Here is a 20,735-nt window from a genome sequence, read left to right on the forward strand (position 1 = left end):
GTCTCTAGGCCTGGCTCTCAATCCGTTGAGACCCCCAGCCGCCCCCCTTTGTGGCATGTCTTGAACCCTGCCTATAACAAGTGGCCGGAGAGCTCTGGCCTTGGTCACCCAATTCTTCTAGTCTTTTGGATCGACAAAATAAGTGTCCAAAGGAGGCTGCCTGGGAGGGTGGGGGGTAGGCCTAGTTGGCTACCCCCTCCCATAGGATTTTGCATGTGGAGCTGTGGGGCCAGACTACTTCGCTTCCCGTAGTGGTAGACCAGGCCGGTGCGCTCATTTTTATTTAGAAGTTTTATTTTATAATGTATCCACAAGCCAGCCCCGGTCAGGATGAGATGGGGCACTGGGACAGCAGCTAGGAAGCCCAGGGCACCCAGTACAGAGCTACTGCCACCGTTAAGATGACCAGGGGCCCCAGCAGTGCTAGCAGGTGGGACGTGTTCAAAAACGAGGTACTGGAGAGGCTGCCCGCCGGGGAGGGAGCCGTAGACCTGCCTCTCCTCTTTCTGGTGGCCGGGCTGGCATCCCCGGAGGTGGCTGAGGCAGCGCCTGCGGCTGCCCTGGGCTTTCTGTACTGGGTTCTGGTGACCGCATCGTGGGTGCCCCCCGGGTCCGTCCCAGCCCCTCCTCCATACATGGGTCTGACACTACTGAAGGGCCTGGCGTTAGTGTCGATCCACTGCAGCAGTGGCCGGGGCCTGGCCTGGCAGACGCTGACCAGAGCAAGGACATCGCCCTCCGCTGTGTGGGTGTCCGGCGCCGCTTGACCGAAGAGGCGGGCGTAGACATTGCCCAGACTGTAGCTCTTCCTTTGGCCGGACTCGATGGGAGGGCCGGAGCGGTCCAGGGCTCTCAGGGCTGTGATGCTGTCCGCACAGAAGGCACCGCTCAGAGCATCTGTGCCCAGCCCCGCGGCGCTCAGCTCAGCCTGCAACAGGGGGAAGTCAAAGCGGTCCCCATTGTGGGCCACGAGACAGAGCGGGGGGCGCTGCCGCCTTAGGAAGGCCTGGAGCAGGTCCGCGAGAGCCGAGTCAAAGGGACCCCGTCGGTGGGCAGTCAACATGGCCGTGTTCAGGCCGGTGAGGCTGCTGGCTGCTGCGCTACAGGCTTTTCCAGGAGCCACACACAGGCAGAGCTTGTCAGCCACCCGCGGGGTCGGCGGCACCGAGGAAGCGCCGCCCGGGGGAGGTGCCTGTTGGGATGCCTCCAGGGCGTGTCTGTGGATGGCCACCAGGCACAGCTCGGTGACTTTGGGCTGCGAGAATGGCAGTCCCGTGGCTTCTAGGTCCATGAAGACAAGAGTCTCCATGGGCCTAGAGGAGGCAGCTTCCAAACCCATGGACCTGGGAAGAGAGCGAAGGGAGTCGGCGGGGGGCTCGGTGCCTCAGGGATCTTGGGGGAGGAGAACGAGGAGCTGCAGAGGGTGAAAGGAGGCAGAAGACCTAAGCTCAGATCAAAAGGGGTGGGGGTGGAGTCTGAAGTCCACCGACCCGGCAGGAGCGGGATACTCTAGCTTAGGGAGGCAGCGGGATCCGAAGCTCCGAGACCTGGCGGGGGCGGGATCCGAAGCTCCGGGACCTGGCGGGGGCGGGATACTCTCGCTTAGGGAGGCAGCGGGATCCGAAGCTCCGAGACCTGGCGGGGGCGGGATCCGAAGCTCCGGGACCTGGCGGGGGCGGGATACTCTCGCTTAGGGAGGCAGCGGAATCCGAAGCTCCGAGACCTGGCGGGGGCGGGGCAGAATAGGCTCGCGGACTCGGACGAGTGACCAGAGTAGTGGAGGTGGAGGGAGCAGGGGGGAGCCTGAGGAACTTATCCGAAGGTGAGTTGGGGAGCTAGTAAGAGGTACCAGGGGCCAGGACAGGGTCAGAGGGCCCAGGGAGACAGCGGGGCCCCTGAGCAAGGGTGCGGTGAGGGCTGACTCAGCCCGCGGGCCCAGATTGGCTAGGCATAGCTTTGGTTCTCCGCCGGGCAGGGGGCCAGTTTGGGGGCAGGGATCTGGAGTGGGGTGAGCCCAGGATCACCCAAAGTCTGGGGCTGGAAGGGGCTTCTGGGGACAGGGTGCCCTCCCTGAGGGTGGACATGCAGCGAGATGAGGAGAGTCTGCACTGGCACCAGCCCGGCCAGGCGTGGGGAAGATTCCAGTCCCGGAGCTTCTGGGCCCTGGAGTGACCTCCCCAGGCTGTGCCTGTGGGGGTCTGTACTCTATACTTACCGGCCGGCTGGATCGGAGGACGGGGCTGGGCTGGGCTGGGCGCTGCGGGGAAGCTGCTGGGACGCGGGGGAACTAGTAGTTCTCCACACTCTTTTGGGGAAACGAAAGTTCCCACTCCAGCTGGGGCTGAGCCCCGCCCTCACCCCGCCTGCCAGCGTCTAGGGCGGGGCGCGGGAACGCCCCTCCCCCAACCAGGGCGGGTGTCTGCCTGTCACCTGTGACTGCGAGGAGCGGCCAGTGCTGGCCCTGGGCTTCCAGTGTAGAAAGGGAGGTTTGTGGGATGCCCCGACCAGGCCTGAGACTGCCCTTCGGGCACACATTGCCCTGCCGAGGACCACGCAGCTTCTGGTTGTGTGACTGACAGTGGTCCCAGCATCTATGCAGGGCACCCGAGTTCTGGCATCTGGTTCTACAGCTGGCTCCCTATGGGGACTCCAGGAAATCCAGGTGGGACTCGCCTAGGTCATGGCCACATCTCCCACAGTTCAGCCGAGCTCTGAAGCATTTGGGGGGGGGACCCAGAAAGAAGGTTCCGGGTGTTGCTTTTCCAGGGACCCCTACTGCTTCCTCTCTCCAGGGATGGACAAAGTGGAGTCGGTTCCATGGGGAGGAGGGGTTGCTTTTCTTTCCACACAAGTGGAAGCCTCAACTTGGCTTCCCCGGGATGCTCTTCAGTTGCCAACAGTGGGGCCACCAAGTGTTTTTGCTGGGGGAGGGACTCCTTGTGCTTATTTCCAGATAGAGAACCTTGATGGGAAGAACAGGCGACATTGCAGGGCTTCAGCAAGTGACTTAACCTCAGTTTCCCAAGCTCCCAAATAGAAGTTGCATTGTTCTCTCTAAAGCCCATTGTAGTTCTAAAATTTATGAATCCATTTTCAGAGGTTCTTCCAAATGCAGAATTAGGTAAGGAAGGATCCAGACACAATAGTGATTAAAAACAACCACCATAATATTCTTTGAATTGTCAATGACATTCATTCGTCTTTAATAAGTTGATACAAATTCTAAAACTTCTCTATAAAATTCATGTCTAAAGCTGAAAAGTTGGTGGCATTCGTACCACCTTGTGGTTTAGCTAGGGTCCATGTCAGGGTCATCCAGGTCTGGTTCTGTGCGGCACAGGTCTTCCAGAGCTGTCTCTAAATGGGAAACAAAAGGATGAAGTTGTGATGGGCTTGATCCAAAGCATCAGGGTCATAACTGATGATGATGGTTGTTTTGTCCCTTGGAGCAGTGCCTCAGGGACTTCCCTGCCTCCTGGCCCTTCCTCTCCCTTTTCCAACACACCTAGGGGCTGGACACCCAGGCTTTGGTGTGGAGTCAGAACTAGCTGTGAAGGCAGGCAGCAGTTGTGAGCACCAGACAGCTGGTTCAGGAAATCGGACAAGGCTGAAAATTCCACAGGCTTTGGGGGTTGGGCATAGGGGAGGTTGGGCAGCTAAGCAGCATTTTTAGGAAAGACAAGTTGGAACTGAGATAACAGGAGATCACGTTTGAGGCTACTGTTGAGGGCAAGGCAAGACTTTCTTCCCTTTGGCATCCCAAAGCCCAAGAGACTCAGAACTGACAGTGCCCAGCTTCCCTCTCTCACCTTCATAGTTTGTCCTATCAGGAAGGCCTCGAAGGAGGGCCTGGATACCAGGAATCACCTGGTCATACTGGTGAAGAACATCCATGCAGTGCACATGGAATAGTGTGTCTCTCTGAGACAGACTGTGCAATAATAACAAGGTATCCCGGAGACATCGGACCATTTGCTTCCTCTGCCCTGTGTGTACATGGCCTTCTAATCTCCGAATGGTCAGCCACTGTCTGTGGAGCATCACTATGAGTGCTTTGACAACCTAGGAAGCAGGAGGAAGAACTGGTTAGTAGAAGAGGGTAGGAGAACTACTTTTATTTAGGGCTTGGTTCAGAAGGGGAAGAGAATGCTTCCTGCCACTGATTTCATTTTAAATACTGCTTCAATGAATGAATCAATTAATAAGTATTCATTAAACACATACTATGGACCATACATCTGTGCCAAGGATACAAAGCTAAAAAAGAAATCGTCCATATCCTCAAAAAACATACTCTTTGGGAGGAAACATCATGTGCATATGTGCACACACAGACATACATCTATATATACGAATGCGAGGTGATGGTTTTTATTCTTAAGGGAGACACAGGAAAGGCTTCATGCATAAGCTGGTGCTTGGGCAGTGTTTTTTTTTTTAAAACCCTTACCTTCCGTCTTGGAGTCAATATTGTGTATTGGCTCCAAGGCAGAAGAGTGGTAAGGGCTAGGCAATGGGGGTCAAGTGACTTGCCCAGGGTCACACAGCTAGGAAGTGGCTGAGGCCGGATTTGAACCTAGGACCTCCCATCTCTAGGGCTAGCTCTCAATCCACTGAGCTACCCAGCTGCCCCTTGGGCAGTGTTTTAAAGGAAACAAGCCATTCTAAGAGGCAGGCAAATAAGAGAAAAGAGCATCCCATGAATGGGAACAACCAATGCAAAGGCTCAAAAATGGGAGATGGAGTGTCCTATCCTGCAAAAAAGGGCAGTTTGGCTGAACTGAAGAGTGCAGGGTGGGAACTAATGTGTAATAAAGCTAGAAAAGTATGCCAGGGTCAAGTTGTGAAGTTTTAAAAGCCCCACAGAGAAGTTTATAACAGGTCCTCAGAGCAACAAGGAGCCATTGGAGTTTACCGAGTAAGGCAATGATAGGATTAGAATAGTGCTTCTGTTTATGGATAATGCTGAACCAAGTTGCCTGGCCTACATTGTGCTAAATAGGCAGGTTCCTTCTTGCTGGAGGCTAAAGAATCAAAATTGAGGCCACAAAGGGGAGAAAAATGTGAAAAACTGAAAAGCACTTTTCTCTGTATCATTCATTCTCAAACTTTTTGGTCTCAGAATCCCTTTATACTTTTAAGAAAAAAAAAATTTTAAACCCTCACCTTCCATCTTGGAATCAATACTGTGTATTGGTTCCAAGGCAGAAGAGGGATGAGGACTAGGCAATGGGGGTCAAGTGATTTGCCCAGGGTCACACAGCTAGGAAGTGTCTGAGGCCAGATTTGAACCTAGCACCTCCTGCCTCTCGGCCTGGCTCTCAATCTACTGAGCTGCTTAAGAATTCTTGAGAACCCCACAAAAGAACACACAAACACAGAGTCTCTCCATCACTGTTTAGGGAAGTACATGTTGAATATACTATTCAAGAGATCACTACATAACTGCTAAGGAATGACAAAAGGATTATCTCAGGGGCTGCTATGAAATATAGCCAAACATGAGTTTTTGTATTAAAAAGCAGAAGAAACCATCTTCAAGCATGTGGAAGAAGAAGACCCAAACAGCCACTTTTTTTCCTAACAAGTACTTGCCTCTGGCTCAGTGGAGAGCTAGTTTACATTATTCTCCTTTCTGAGGAAGTCTAGTGTCCTGAGATTTGGAGAGAGGGATAAGGAATTTTGAAGGGCAATGCCTGGATACATGACCAAAATGTGGTTTTAGGTTGCTATGATTAAACAAGGGGCAGTAGTGACATCTTCAGTGCTGTCCCTATCCATCCCAGGTCACCCCTGGCCACTTACCTCTAGGCTGCACTGGCAGTCCGATCCTATAAGGGCAATAGGAGAGTCGGGACTCTGCATCATCTTGGCCAGGAACCACACAGTCTAGGACAAGAGAGCACAGGGACGCAGGGTCCTACCACAAACTCTGCAGGCAGAAGCAGGACCCTTCTAGAGTAACCAGGCTTCTTGGGCTGCCCATCACTCTGATCCAGCTAACTCAGCAACTGCTTACCTGGACAAAGGGAGGCACTCAGAAGTATGGCCAGTCTAGGCAGAGTGGAACCCCACCTTCAGAGATCCCCACCAAGGTGAAGACCATTACCAGAACTCAAAGCAGAGTCTGTCCCTCATCTGGGAACTTGTATATAAACGGGTTTATATTGTGTCTTGACTGCTTCATGCAAGTATATCCTATTTCCAGACCAAACTGTGAGCTCTGACAGGGATCATGCCTTACTTATTATTCTCTCATCTCCCCAGCAATGCTTAGAATGCTGAGCACTTGTAGCTGAATAGATGAAAAGCAATCTTTCCCTAGGAACTCTTTAGCAAGGTCTTTAGTGTTTTTTAAAAACCAGCATGCCCTGATGTTTACCTCTTGTTCCAGTTGAAACCACTGTGTTTCCACCACTGCTTTATCTGGCCTGGAGGTGATATACATATACAGCAAAAGGAGAAGACAGGTTTCTGGGAAGAAAAAATAAAATTTCCAATTCTTTCACTAAGTAGTCATCTCTTTGTTCCCTCAGGGCACTTACAGCTGAAGTTTTCATAGACTGTTCTACAGATGAAGTTTGGCATCTTGGGCATCTCCTCTTACCTCTCAAGATAGGAAGCACTCATCCCGAGGATAACAAACTCCCTAACCCTGCCTCCCCTTATCACTGAGGATTCCAGACCTTCTTATGGCCAAAGAGAGTACTTCTGATAACACGGGAGAGGAGGGATGGAAGGAGGGAAAGAATAAGCATTTACACAACACCTACTACGTACCAGGTACTGTACTAAGCCCTTTTTACAAACATTACCTCATTTAATCCTCACAACATCCTTGCCAGTCAAAGTGCTATTATTATCCTCATTTTATAGCTGAGGAAATTAATGCAAATATGTTAAACAGAGACAGCTAGTAAATGTCTAAGGCTAGATTTGAAATCAGATTTCCTGACTCCCGGCCCAGGGCTTTCTATCCACCATATTTACTACCAGCTACGTGAGGGCACAGTATTCTGCTTCTACTACATTAGCTCCTAAATCTCCAGAAATGGCTTTTTTACCTGACTGAGAGCAGAGCTGAGGAGCTAACTTCTTATGGTCGCAAAGCAGGGACAGAAGATGAATAGTCAGGAGGACAGTTGACAGATGGGCTGTTGAGGAAAGGCACTGGAGCAACCCATGGCTATTCAGCACACACTGGAACCTGTAAAACATAGATAACCAAGGATGCTGCACCAATGAAGAGACACACAAAGGATGTAGGCTTAGCTATCCTGGGCCCCCTGAAGTTCCCCCTCTCCCCTGACTTGTACAAAGCATTGCCTATGTTAGCTTATGCCCTGGCCCACTTCCAGACCACAGGCATGTGGAAGGTGTGGACTTGACAACAGATTAAGCCCCTTGTGGAGCCATGTATAAGGAAAAGGTTTTTATTTCTTGTAACATGAGTTTGTACCCTGGTCCACACCCAAAGACAGTGTGCCAACCTGGGGATTACTGGTGTGTATAGGCCATAGTAGTTTGAACAAAGCAAAGGGAGAACTTTGGATGATGGTCTTTAGATTCACTGGGCCCTGGTACCAAAGTTATTAGGGAAACTGGAAGATATAACTCTGGCCTGGATATAACAGGCATAGGGGGCAAAAAGGAGAAGAAGCCCAATGGGCTGGTGGAATTTAACTGCTTGAATGAGGAAGGAAAGCACCTGTGAGGCTGGAGGCTATGTGGTACCAACAGGACTCCAGCTCCACTCCAAGCACAAGACTCTGTTCTACATGGGAGGTAGAGTAGAAGTGGGTTTTCCAGTATCTGTGTGGTACAAGAATATGCACTGCATGTTTGGTGTAGAGCATGTGGTCTAAGAGGATATTTGTCATCAAGAAGTAACTATATGGCAACTTACAAAAGTTTTAGTTTGACAACTAGGGTGTTTTAGGCTAAAACAAATCACAGGACAAACTCCTTACAGTTTGGATTGTGACTTGAAATTTGCTCTACTGAATCCTGGTACTACTTTAGATCTTTTTCATATAGACTTTGGGAAATGACTATAAGAGACCATCCATCAATGAGACATAAGTGTCTTGTTAAGCATTCAACAGTATCCCAAAGAATATGACAGTTAGAACATTAACTTTTTTTAAAACCCTTACCTTCCGCCTTAGAGTCAATACTATGTATAGATTCCAAGGCAGAAGAGTGGTAAGCGCTAGGCAATGAGGGTTAAGTGACTTGCCCAGGGTCACACGGCTAGGAAGTGTCTGAGGCCAGATTTGAACCTAGGACCTCCTGTCTCTAGGACTGGCTCTCAATCCACTGAGCTACCCAGATGCTCCCAACATTAACTTTTACATAATAAATCAGTTTGTTACTTTAAGCCTGGAATTGAAGTGGGTCCTGAGAGAAAGAGCTAACCATTATAATACAGGAAGGAAACTTAATAGTGCATTTTCCTTGACTTTTACTGAAAGGTTGTTAAACTGAGATGCCTCAGACTCATACAGGCCTGGAATGCTAGAAGGAGCTAAAAGATCACTAATCCAATCCCCTCTCTGATGAGGCAACTCAAATCAAGATATTATATATAACACTTGCTAAAGGTTACACAGCAATCTGACCCACGGCAAATCTAGATGGGCAAAATAAGCAATTTTTTAGCTAGATTCAGTTATATCAGAATGTGATAAAGATAGAGGTTCTCAAAAGGAAAGTATCAGCGAATGTCATCATAACCTAGAACCATGTTCAGAATGACAGAACAAGGACCAATAACATAGACTTTTGATAAATTAACTTTTCTATAATCTAGTGCAGGACTCGGGACCCAACAGCTCATATGCCATGATGGTGGTAGGCTATCAAACTTTACCACACAGTGTCTGCCAAGACATTGGAAAAGGACATTTGTGCCTCAAAATGGATTTTCCCTCTGTAACTCTCTGTGTGCCATGGTATGTAGCCCTCATTTTACCTGTCACATAAAGGTTGAGTTAAACAAAAGGTATCCCCTTTTCCTTCTCCAAACCCAGTCCAACTTTCTCACAGATAACAGCACTCCCTAGTGTAATAGAACACAAGTCTTGAAGTCAGACAAGCTAGGTTGGAATCCAGATTCTACCATTTAATACTTGTGTGACTATGGGCATATCGCATGCCACTTTCCTTCTCTGAGGCTCAGTGTTCTCATCTGTAAAAGGTGTAAAAATAATCACACCATGTACCTCACTGGCTTTTGCAAGGATCAAATGAAATGGCTTAAGTGTTTTGTGACCATAAATTGTCTTTTAAACTATACTTCATAACTTAGCAAGGAAGGAAGGAAACTACTAGTGACAGCACCTAATGAGTTGCAGAAAGTTCAAGGGAAGGCTGCAGAGAAACTTAACTCCCATTTTACCTGGGTAAAAAATCAAAAGCACAGTTTTCAGCTAATTTCACCAAAACCTTAAGACACTGGTTTAGGACTCTAACTTGTAGGTGACCTGTTGAAGCAGAGGAAAAAGACAACAAGTAGAGGAGCATCTTCAATAATGGTTGTTGGTCTTGGCTATCTGAGGTCTCCTCTGGAGTTTCAGCCAGTTGGTCTTCCACCATAGGGTTTTCTGAAATCTTCTCCTGACTCCTTTTGCACATAGTTTTCTTGTTCTCTCCTAAGAGAGGATCCTCTCCATCAGTAACATCTCTTCTCCTCCCTTCTGACAGTAGTGCTTGAACAACAGCCCCACTATAACACACCAGGTGCTGAAGAATGCCGAGTGCTACCATAGTGAATCCTTCCAGAGCTGACAAGGAATCTTCTGTGTTAGATTCCACACTGGTGCTCACTCGAGAAGAGCAGGCTGATGAGTCCCCAGAACTACTCCTTTTCACTGTGGCCACAGCCTGCAGAGTCTGGCAGTAAAGGCTGATGTGGTATCTCACAAGTGGGAGAAGGTGCACAGCCCCTGGGAGCTGGCAAAGCTGAGTGACCTGAGATGCCCTCTTGTTCCCCTCTGTGAGGCTTTCATCAAATGAACCATCATCCCTGGCAATTAGATTTAGTCCTGTGGTGGCCAAGCTCTGTGCTTCTCTCAGGGATAAGGCAGAGAATGACCCTTCTCGAGAACATGTGGTCTGGATATTTGACATTCCTGATGAAGTACTAAGAGAAAACACAAAGTAGGGAAGTCCACTGTGAGACTGAATATATGAATATGTTTTTAAAAAACCCTCAACTTCCATCTTAGAATTAACACTGTGTATTGGTTCCAAGCAGAAGAGTGATAAGGGCTAGACAGTGACTTGCTCAGGGTCACAGCTCTAGGCCTGGCTCTCAATCTACTAAGCCACTTAGCTGTTCTAGTGAGACTGAATATTAATGCTCTGTATAAAGTTGGTATCTTGATAAAAATTTGTTATATGGAAGTGTGTGGCACTGCATGTATCATGATCCCAAGCTGGGAGGAGGCAGTGTGTGCTGCAAGCAGGTTTAGCCATAGCTAAGAGGCCCCAAGTAGTTTTCTCTGATGACTTATCATACCCACCCACCCATCCAGAAAGCACACAGGTCAATAAAGATCAGGTCAGCTATGTGCCATGGCTCTAGCTGCCTAGAAAGAAGGCATGTTCACAAGGCCTTTCCTGAGAGGAACTGCTCAGAAATTATATACTTTACCTGCCCAATTTTGGAGGCTGGAACAAGCCAGCAGGGACTTCAGGATGACTGCTCAGAAGATGACACAGACTTAGAGACAGCCCTGAGGTCAAAGGCTGCTTCAGAAGCAAGTTTATCAAAACAGAACCTGCAGGAGATAAGATAGGTTGAAATGATCTTCATGTGAGATTTTTTCTAGGGCATCCAAAGGAAACTTTGATGTTCATTTGAGATACCCAACCGCCATGTGAGCCAAATAAACATTGAGAACCTTATTTTTCTTCTAATGTTAGATGTTATATATACCTTCTTGTAGAAATTTAACAAAAAAAGGCTTCTGCTTTTGCTGTTCATTTCCCATTTTATGAAGTCTGTTTAAAGGATTGATCCTGTGTATGGCTTAAGCCCATCATTTTGCCCTACTGACTCTTAGTTGTCAGGAAAGTTGGAGAAGGAAAAAAATTCTTCTGTCAGTTGCCCTTCTCCCTCCTCCACCAAGTGGAAACTGTCCCTTTGCATACATCACATCCTAAAATTTACTGTAAGGTTGCCTGGAACACCCTCATAAAAAGATGCCCTAAGAAGAACAGTCATAGCTATGGTGTCCAGTATCTGAGACTTCTAACTCCAGTACCTTGAGTGTTTGGTTGCTGAACACAACTGGGAATAAAATTTCTTTGTGTCTCTTCTTGTTTTAGAGATTCATTTCCTGAACTGTGGGCTTTATTATCTGAAACAAGAAGGTACAAATTGTAAGCTGTGCACAAAAGACATGATCTCTTTGTTCAACATACACACTTCAGAGAGAGGTAATATAAGCAACTTAATCAGTCCCATCAAAGCCTGGGCATTCCATTGGGTGCAGACACACCCAAAGTCCGATCAAAACAAGATTTGAAATTTCTAGAAAAGCTTTAATATCTTCAGCTCTAGAAGTGAAAAAAGAACTATTCATTGAAAATAAAGAAGATGAAAATAAAATTTGCCTTTTCTTCTAAACTCAACTATAGATAAACACTAAATTGTGACTGACTTTTTTTGCGAGTTAGGTACCAAAGTATAAGGAGGCTACAGTAAGCTTTTCAAAGATAGAGATTTTGCAGAGAAAAAAATATATAGATTCTGTATCATGACTAAGAGAATGGAAAGAAAGATTCTTTAAAATGTAGTTATATTTAATTTACTCCACAATGCAGTACTTTATCTCCTAGTTGCAAGGGGTTGATAGGAAATAGCCAGACAGTACTCTCAAAATGAAACCCTACCACTGCCAGCTTGTTTCTGCAGAAAAAAGGAGCAGTATCTCTTCAAATCTTCATTGAGAGAGTCAAAACACAAGGGTAGCTTTTGTAAATCAGAACAAAGTTGTTGCATGTTGCTCCTCTCCCTTATAAACCATGCATAATGAGCCACAACTCCTATTGATCATTGCCTCCCCCAATGTCTTGTAAACCTGCCCCTATTTCTCTACTCCCATTGCCATCACTCAAAACAGACCCTCATTAACATCCACCTGGAATATTTCACTTGCTTGTTAATAGATCTTCCCAGCTCCATTATTCCTTCTTTAAATCCATCCTTTATACTGAAGTGCCAAATTAGTCTTTTAATGCACAAATCTAAAACACCTCTGCCTGGCATTTAAGGCCTCACAACAAGAGGCCTTTCTAATCTTATCTCACAATACTCTCTTCCACATGTGCAACAATTTTAACTGGATTGTACTTCTCACAAATAACCTATCATCTCTTATCTCCATGTCTGGTTACTCTGTTCCCTATTCCTAGAATGCTTCCCTTTCTCTCTTCCCCTAGTCTTGATCTTTCAAAATCTTATTCCTTCTTCAATATCTAGTCCAGATGTGAAATGTTCCCTTCTTCCAACTTCACATGGCATTGTGTACCCGTCTATTCTCTTTTTATATCTACTTCTGCACTAGTTATTTTATATTTATTGCCCAGTGTTGCATGTTTGTGTTGTAGTTTCTTCCAAGGACTGTAAGCCATAGAAGGTCAGTGATCATACTTTAATAAGCTGGATACTAGTAAGCACTTAATAACTGGTTATTGAATAAAAACCAATTGTATTTCCAGAATGTTTTGGTAGGGCTATCTTACCCTCTCTGTAGGAGAGTGCCATGACACAGGACTGTGTTGAGAGTTGGCCGGGATGGGGAGGGGATGTTCTGGCACTGAAGGACTCTTTTGTAGGAAAAAATGATTTTCCAATTTGTGGAGAACAAGCTTCTGTCTTTATAACTCTGGAAGGGCTTTTCCTAGGACTAGAAAACATTAAATCAGATTTGATAATGATTCTACTGAAACTAGTTCAAAGTATTAAGTAACAATTTTTCAAAAGTCATGGTAGAAAAAATGATGACAAAATGTTTTTCTATTTGTCAAATTCAGTATAAAATCTTGACTATATTTGTCCCATTTTCCAGCTAAAATTTTGCCCTTGTAAAATTCAAGGCATTTCCATTTACCTGGTAATGAAAATAGACTAACCTTTCTAGTCAAACATGAATATTAGCCACATTTATTATAATTTCATTAAATTATATTTTCTCTATTGAGAAATCATGACGTTAGTATTTAAGAACTGAGACACAGGGGGCAGCTAGGTGGCTCAGTGGATTGAGACAGGAGATTCTAGGTTCAAATCTGGCTTCAAACACTTCTTAGCTGTGTGACTCTGGGCAAGTCACTTAACTCCCATTGCCTAGCCCTTACTGCTCTTCTTCAGTAGGCAGAAGGTATGGATTTTGAATTAAAAAAAAAAGAGAGAGAGAGAACTGAGACCCAAGACTCAAGGAAAAGGAGGTAAAACTAATGTTGGGAAGATTAACATGGTGCTGCTAAACTGAAGCAAATGGAGAAATTTAGCAAGTTTCTCTGCAAATCTCAATTTCTTTAAGGGCAATAACAGTTTTATTTTATTTCCTCAATGAATAGAAACCTGGGCTTTAGCTCCTAGGAAAGAAAATGAGGGCTAATGATAACTTGTATGGGACCATGCAGATGCATGTGGAAGGAGGGTTTATGGACCTGTTGCAGAGATAAGGCCCCCAACCTTTCAGCTCTCTCACTTGGACTATCTAGATGCTCCCCACCCCACACAAATCAGAAAGCTGCTTACACCATGCTTATCATGAGGAAAAGTACGTCCTTCAGGTAGCAATAAGAAGATGTCAGAAAAATACTTTTAGCGGTAGTCTTCCAATTCCAAGGATGATAGAGTTCAATTATTTTCAGGATAAGTTACTATTTACACATAGGGTTAATTTAGAAAATAAGAAAGGAAGGGATAAGACAAGCACTTACAACCAAAAGGAATGGAGGTTGTTAGAGAGAAGTAAATGCCAAGACAACAGATGAGAACAGATATTTTAAGTAGCTGGGTTAAAAAAATTTTTTTTAAGTAGCCAGGTTTGAGTCACCCTTGGCCTAGATTATAATTTTTGTTCTTTAAAAAAGGTTTAAATAGTAAAAAAAAAAAGTTTGAGAATATTTTATTTTAGTTTAAGCAAATTTAATTTAGAGAAACTCTGCTTACTCAAAATCTGGTATAACCGAGCATCTCTGAGATGCTAGGCTAAGGCTCCTGAGTAGGGGCGATAACCCAAGCTGCTAATCTTTCCAAAGCTTGTCTTTTACCAAGAAGGCCTATTAATGACCATCACTCAGGGCTTTCCTGCTGGCTTTTACTAAATAAAGCCAAGGTGAACTTCTCTTTCCACAGGTCAGTCCATACCTGACATGGGAGATGGACAGAGTAGTGGTGGCTTTACTGGCTTTTCCACTGTTCTGCAGCTTGGTCCTCAATTCATTCATTTCAGCATCTTTAAACTGAAGTTCTGACTGCAGTGACTGGAGCTAGAAAGTAAAAGAGAGCCCATTCCTTCAACAAATATTATTTAAGCCACCTATAAGTTATGATATACTTGTTAGGTGATGTAAACACAAAGATATGAATGAAAACATGTCATGGATGAATGGGTTCATGGGTCCAGACCACGTTTAACACTGATCTCAAGATCTCATTCTGTAAATAGAAAAGGGAAACCAATAGAAAACAATGACAGGAGGCACAATGGCACAGTGGACACAGCACTAGGTCTGTATTTAGGAGGACCTGGATTCAAATCTGGCATGAAACAGTTCTTAACTGTGTGACCCTGGGCAAGTCACTAAGGGATTAAAAAAAATAAAGAAAAAGAAAACAATAAGTCTGCTGTGAAAAAATTAACTACATTTAATAATTCCAAGTTCTAGTCTTGTTTCTGATCTAGACAAGAATTAATATGCTATAATTCACCTCATTTATAAAAGTCATTTCCAAAGGCTCTTTGATATATATCAAGTTCAAATATATAGTGATCATGCAGCATCTACAGATCCATTTTGTAGGTGGCTTAAATGAAATGGGGTAGCTCAACTACAACTGTAGGAATTTGAAACTGTTGATAGAACTAAGAGTTTGTTTATCACCTAAATTCTACACCAGAAGAGAACAAAGTGTAGGAAATCAGTCTATCAGGATAGCCTGTGTGTTAAGTTTACTGGTATGAAGAATTCTTCAGGAAGCACTAAACCTGGGACCCAATATGACTTTAACAGGAAATTAGAAAAAGCCAGAAGAGCAGAACCAGAGATTTTAAACTAAGTTCAGCAGGGTACTGTCATGGAATAGAAATATTATTAGATTTGGACCTATGAGGTCTGGATTCTGACATTTATTAGATATATGATCATGGGCAGATTTCTTAGCTTTTCTGAACCTCATCTATACAATGCAGGTAATAAAAGAAAGATGATCAACCCAAAATGCAGAACGAGACATACATTTTTTGATTTGGCTATTAAGGGAATTTGCTTTATTTGACTGCATATCTGTTACAAAGGTTTATTTATTTTTTTGATTATTTAATGGAGTGGGGAAGAGAGAAAGAATGGGGAATGGAAGGCAAAGAATAAATATTTATTAATATAGTAGGGGAAAAATGAACACTAAAATTTTTATGGATCAGTGTAATATCTAGGTGGGGATTATAGCCAATGTTTTTCCTTTGATGATACTCTGGACCTAGTATAGTTTATTTGTTAAGTGCTCAAGGATCTTTTGATGTTTACATTTGTAGTAAGGGATTTGTTGTGTTAAAGATAGTGAGTTTCTGGTGTATTATTTTGACCACTTGGTCATATTTTTCTAAGTATCCAGTAGGTGCTAAATTTTTGAAAACTGCAGTCATTTATTGTACTATTTCTTCTATTTCCTTACAATACTTGAATAAACAATAAGTCTGGGCCCCTTTTTGTTACTTCTGGAAGCAATGATCTTATCCTGAACTTCTATCAAAAACTCCTCTGTTCCTATAAACAAATATGTATGACTTAGCCATTTGTTTAATGCTGCTTGGTCAAAATATTATTGATTGAGTTCATGTGGATGATGCCTATGAAAGGCCTTTGGATTCTACTCTGGTGTCTAAAGTATTTAATAGATTCTATCTGGAGGTAAACTAGTCTCAGTTTCATTCAACAAATCCAGTGGTGAATACCTATTTGTCATCAAGTCAATCTAATAAACATTTTTTAAGTGTTTACTATGCTAGGTATTGGGGATACAAATAAGAAAAAAGAAAGTTCCTGATCTCAAGAAGCTGACAATCTAATTAGGGAAGACAATACACATTTAATCTTTAGACTACTTCTTTTTCTCCTCCAATAAAATGAATGAACCTTCCAGGCCTAGGAGGACCCTAAGCAAAAAGGCTGTTCTGATAGAGTAAAGCTGAGATCTGAAACAAAGGCATAAATAGCAAATTACCTTTTTGGAGAATTCCTTTTCTTTGTCATTGAGGGCCTGAATTTTTTCCTGTTCAAGAAGGAAATGTGACCGTTTCTTCTCTTCTAGATTAGATTCTGTGTGATGCAATGAGTCACGTAAGATTTTAATTTCTCCATTTTTAATGAGTATTTCTTCTTGCATTGCTTTCATCTGTAAATCCAAAATTAACCTTATCAGAAAATATTTATTATCAGAGGAAAAGAGACATATATTTAAAAGTTATATGTAATTATGATTTCAGGTTAAAGAGAGGTTACACATAAAAATATAGCTAAATATATGTTAGCACAAACTAAGCAGGTTGCTGGGTAGCTCAATAGATAAGAGTGCTGGTTTTGGAGTCAGGAAGGCCTGAGTTCAAAGCTAGCCTCCATGGACAAGTCATTAAATCCGTTTGTCTTAATCCACTAGAGAAGGAAATAGCAAACCACTCCAGTATTTTTGCCAAGAAAACTCTATATGAGGGTCACAAAGCATCGGATATGACTGAACAACAGCACAAACTAAATGCTAAAAAAATGCTTAGGCTGTCAGGCTCTGTGCAAATCTTGATGAAATCACTCAGATAATCACTCTGTAAGTCAGAAGATAAACACAAAAAGTTGGAGGCAACAAGAAAGACAGTAAGAAAGGGTCTTTCATCTACTTTATCCCTCAATCAAGATAAGGTTCTGACCTGGCTTTAAAGGGCCTTGTTTTATTCTGTTTTGTTCAGTCAAACCAAAGAAAAAAATTGTGCTATACTGGAAAGAGTACTGGAATTGGAACTAAAAGACTTAGTTCTCTCTCAAGCAAATCTCTTTGCCTTTCAGAGCTTCAGTTGCATCATCTGTAAAATGAGATTAATAATTCTTCCATTACCTATAGGGTCTTTGTGAGAAAGCATTTTATAAGCCTTAAGGCTTATAAACTCGGGACACAGCATGTACATATATAGGTATATTTATATATAAGAGGTATACAAAGCAGATACAAGGTACATTAGAAGGGAGGCACTGGTGGCAGCAGAGAGGACCAGAAAAACCCTCATATAGTAAGTATCGTTTGAGGTGAGTCTTGAAGGAAGCCAGGGATATAGAAGTGAGTAGAAAATACAATCTAGGCATAAGGGACAGTCAATGCAAAGGAAAGGAAAGAGGAAGAATGGCATGGCAAACAGGTCCGTATAGCTAGACTGAAGAGTTAGAGGAGGAATATGAAGTCTGGAAACATAAGGAAGTACCAGGATAAGAGGAGCTTTACATGTTAAATGTTAAATGGAGGGATGCATGCATTTCATTCTAGAGGCAATAGAAGCCACTAGATTTTATTAAGTGGCATTAGGGGAGAAAGGAAGGAGTGCATGGTCAAATCTGCACTAGGAACTAGCAAAGAAAATTCTGCATGACTTACCTTTTCCTTTAGTTTTTCATGTTGTATCTTAAGTCTTTCAAATTCAGAAACATCTTTAGCTAAAATTCTTTCTCTGCTTTTCTCTGAAATATTTTTACTTCTGGACATTCCATCTTGTTCGGGAAACTTGGGGATTCCTGCAGATAAGAATTTACTTATATTATGTCAGAATCCAAATATGCTGAAAAGAATAATTTGTCCTTATGAATAACCCACAGGAAACCCCTAGCTTAAGGAGACACTCAATTTACAAATGATCCCATATGTTAAATACCCTTACCCCATATCCATTCCCCTGACAAAGCTTGAGTTGGAGCTCCCCCACTTCTATCTGAAGGAGTCAGTGCCCTTTAAGATTCAACTCCAATAAAACCAAATGGCAGTTTGATTGTATGGTAACACTTTAGTATTATACTTCAAACTTTGGTGAGATAGTTTGGGAACCTAATCACCTCCCTGGTACCTGAGACAATGTTTAGAGGTGTCAGCTGTCAATTACTTGAAACACAAACTTTTCGAATACAACCCATTCAACTTGGAAACTGCCTGAGAGATGACAGGAGTCAGGAAGGTGAGTAAACCTGTAGAAACATGCTTAACTTTATTTTGGAATCAAACTTATTTTCCAGAATCTGGTTTAAAAGTGTTTTCCCTTCAGAAAAAGGATGAATCATTTCAGCCTGTCCATTAATACTGATATCACTGGAGCATATCTAGTCCCAGAAAGAGAGTGAGACCCAGTGGACTAGTAGTCAGAGAGAACTGAGTTCAAATCCTGATTCTGATATACTTACTAGCTGTGTTACCATTGGCAAGTCACTTAAACACTCTGGACTTAGGCTTCTTCACCTGTAAAATGGGAATAATACCTGTAGTACCTACCTAACAGGGCTGCATTAAGGACCAAATGAAATAATGTATAGTGCTTTGAAAGTTTAAAGAACTATATAGATATGAGCTATTATTAGTATCACCCATTTCATTTCCCCAAGGTCAAATTCATTGTACATACCAAGGGAGTATCTTGCTGTGCTGTCATTTCTGGGAAGTTCCAAATGCCCCACACTTTGACTGCAGCTTCTAGCAGTTGAGAAGGAAGTAGAACTTAAGGTAGGATTTGTGTTCAACTGGACCTTACAGTCTAAACTTTGAGTTAAAGCTTGGGATGCAATGATATCAATTTCTTCCAAATCATCTGCTGTAAACTCTTCATTATATCCAAAGGAATCTTCTGTCTCTTTGAAATCAGTAACATCAATATTTCTGGATCGTTTATTAGGTGGAGAAACCCCTGGAAGGTCCTCCTTGTTATCTCTGCCATGGTGTGGGTGCAGCCCATGCAGCTCCGAAGTAGTTCTCTTCTTGCTCCCCAGGTAGCGGTTCCCCGAGTTCCCTGCCATTGTTGACACCCCGAAGATTCCTCGGTGGGAAGTTGTGGGGCTGATTGGAGGGAAAAATGGTAAATATGGGATGGGTTGGGGGAAAGGAAGAGAGGTTTGATTACCTAGGGCTTAGGAAAAAGAGAAACCATCCTGCCTTCTGTCACATAGCTCTACAAGAATCATTCATTCTTCCAGTCATCTCCTATCATGCCCTCGCTGCCCCACCTCAGTCGTTTCCCTCCCGTCTCCCCAGAACCCTTACCTCCACTCCCACCTCCACCCCCACCCCGTCCTCCTCTCATCCTTCCTGCCACCCCTCCCCCCCGGTCTTCTCACCATCTCTCCAGGCATCCCTCCCGCACCAGCCCTCTCTCCATCCCTCCTCCACTTGTCTTCGCCTCATCCCTTCCTACTGGGTACTCCTCTGCTACCTCTCTCCCCATGCCGGGACACGAGACCACTCTCGGAATCAAGCGGGCCTCTCACCTCAGTTCTGCTGCCGCGGCTACCACCCCCTGTCAATCATTGCACACGACCCGCCTCCCAATCATACCGACCAATCAGGCCTCAGCCTCCAGGAGCGAGGTTGATCTCCCGACAGGCCCGGGGATTGGTAGGAGGGCGCCTCCGAATGACGGAACAGCGTCGCTGGCGGACATATCCTGCGCGCGCAATGATGACGTCAGAACGTTGGGCCCGTAGTGGTGCTGCGTCCAAGGCCTGAGTTGCCTAGGAGAAGGAAGCTAGGGAACTATGGCGGCGAAAGTTGTGGCGGGAAGGATTGTGGGAAATAGAAATGGGAGGGATTGGTGGGAGATGTCTGGAGGGAGAGGTGGACGGTACTTGGAGGCCTAGCCCTACGACTTGGTACCAAGGCTCCTCTTTTTCGGGCCCTGTGTCTCCAGAGACTTGATTGAGAATGGAGGGAGGGGGTGGAGGTCAGGACTCCCCAAAACGTTGCCTCCCTCAGGGACTCCAGTCCATTAAGTCCCTCGTCCTTCGCTTAGGTGCAGCCTTAAGGAAGACAGTGCCCCGAAGGAGGGTCCCCCCGGGGGCCGACCGGACACCTCGGACTTGCCAGCACTAGTCCAGTAACTCATTAGTAAATACTTCATTCATACACTCATAGTTCCCTAGCCCTCCAGAAGAGTTTATGTATGGTTTCCAGGGATATTCAGACTTCCAAGATCATGTGAGGAAGGGAGGAGCCCATCTTTGGACTTAATCTTTCGGGGCTCCCAGGGCAACACTAAGAGAAATTACTGTGCTGGAGGGAGTTGTCATCCAGGAGCTCCCAACAGTAAAGATGAAATTACAAACCCCAACTTCCTCTCATCTAGCTCACAAATAGTGAGCTTCTACCTGCTGTGCTCTCAGGGTATGACAGTCTTTTGGCTACGTGGAGCTTACTGTCCAGTTTGGAGATGACAAATAATACAAAAGGGTACCAATATTTTTAACTTGGGGTCTGTAAA

At 44.5% G+C, this 20,735-nt stretch overlaps 2 protein-coding genes and 1 long non-coding RNA gene across 8 annotated transcripts; 1 reads left to right on the top strand and 2 right to left on the bottom strand.

The window, feature by feature from the left end:
* Positions 1 to 273: 273 nt before the first annotated feature.
* On the bottom strand, positions 274 to 1,339 carry TREX1 (three prime repair exonuclease 1). Its single transcript, XM_001374974.5, has one exon. The coding sequence runs from the start codon at positions 1,337 to 1,339 to the stop codon at positions 356 to 358; it is 984 nt and encodes a 327-aa protein (XP_001375011.3). The 3' UTR covers positions 274 to 355.
* Positions 274 to 19,896, bottom strand: ATRIP (ATR interacting protein). Of its 6 annotated transcripts, XR_008913499.1 has the most exons (15): positions 19,747 to 19,895; positions 18,891 to 19,318; positions 17,879 to 18,015; positions 16,466 to 16,636; positions 14,390 to 14,511; positions 12,754 to 12,917; positions 11,271 to 11,366; positions 10,658 to 10,784; positions 9,401 to 10,144; positions 7,065 to 7,207; positions 6,383 to 6,474; positions 5,806 to 5,889; positions 3,810 to 4,062; positions 2,216 to 3,357; positions 274 to 1,723 (listed from the first exon to the last, which is right to left on the bottom strand). XR_008913499.1 is itself a non-coding variant. In XM_007499658.3 (14 exons), exons 2-14 carry the CDS (start codon positions 19,276 to 19,278, stop codon positions 3,290 to 3,292), a joined length of 2,589 nt encoding a protein of 862 aa, XP_007499720.1. In that variant the 5' UTR covers positions 19,279 to 19,318; positions 19,692 to 19,793; the 3' UTR covers positions 3,171 to 3,289. The 6 variants fall into 6 exon arrangements, 4 of the variants coding, with proteins under 4 accessions (XP_007499720.1, XP_056661257.1, XP_056661256.1 ...); XM_007499658.3 differs by lacking the exon at positions 274 to 1,723 and having other exon boundaries at positions 3,171 to 3,357; positions 19,692 to 19,793; XM_056805279.1 differs by lacking the exons at positions 274 to 1,723; positions 19,747 to 19,895 and adding an exon at positions 18,673 to 18,727 and having other exon boundaries at positions 3,171 to 3,357; positions 18,891 to 19,020.
* On the top strand, positions 1,605 to 7,818 carry LOC103100503 (uncharacterized). Its single transcript, XR_470511.3, has 2 exons — positions 1,605 to 1,822; positions 6,537 to 7,818. It is a non-coding gene; the product is annotated as an uncharacterized LOC103100503 (long non-coding RNA).
* Positions 19,897 to 20,735: the final 839 nt, after the last annotated feature.

This window comes from Monodelphis domestica, chromosome 7 (genome assembly GCF_027887165.1).
Source record: "Monodelphis domestica isolate mMonDom1 chromosome 7, mMonDom1.pri, whole genome shotgun sequence".
Lineage (NCBI taxonomy): Eukaryota > Metazoa > Chordata > Mammalia > Didelphimorphia > Didelphidae > Monodelphis > Monodelphis domestica.

What these genes read in the sequence shown, in the direction of transcription:
- TREX1 (XM_001374974.5), bottom strand. Translation starts at nt 1,339, where the DNA reads ATGGGTTTGGAAGCTGCCTCCTCTAGGCCCATGGAGACTCTTGTCTTC.
- ATRIP (XM_007499658.3), bottom strand. Translation starts at nt 19,278, where the DNA reads ATGGCAGGGAACTCGGGGAACCGCTACCTGGGGAGCAAGAAGAGAACT. An exon ending in GGCACTCTCCTACAGAGAGG is followed by an intron (nt 11,367 to 12,753) that starts GTAAGATAGCCC and finishes TTCTTGTTTCAG; the next exon opens with ATAATAAAGCCCACAGTTCA. An exon ending in GGTTTCAACTGGAACAAGAG is followed by an intron (nt 5,890 to 6,382) that starts GTAAACATCAGG and finishes CTCTTGTCCTAG; the next exon opens with ACTGTGTGGTTCCTGGCCAA.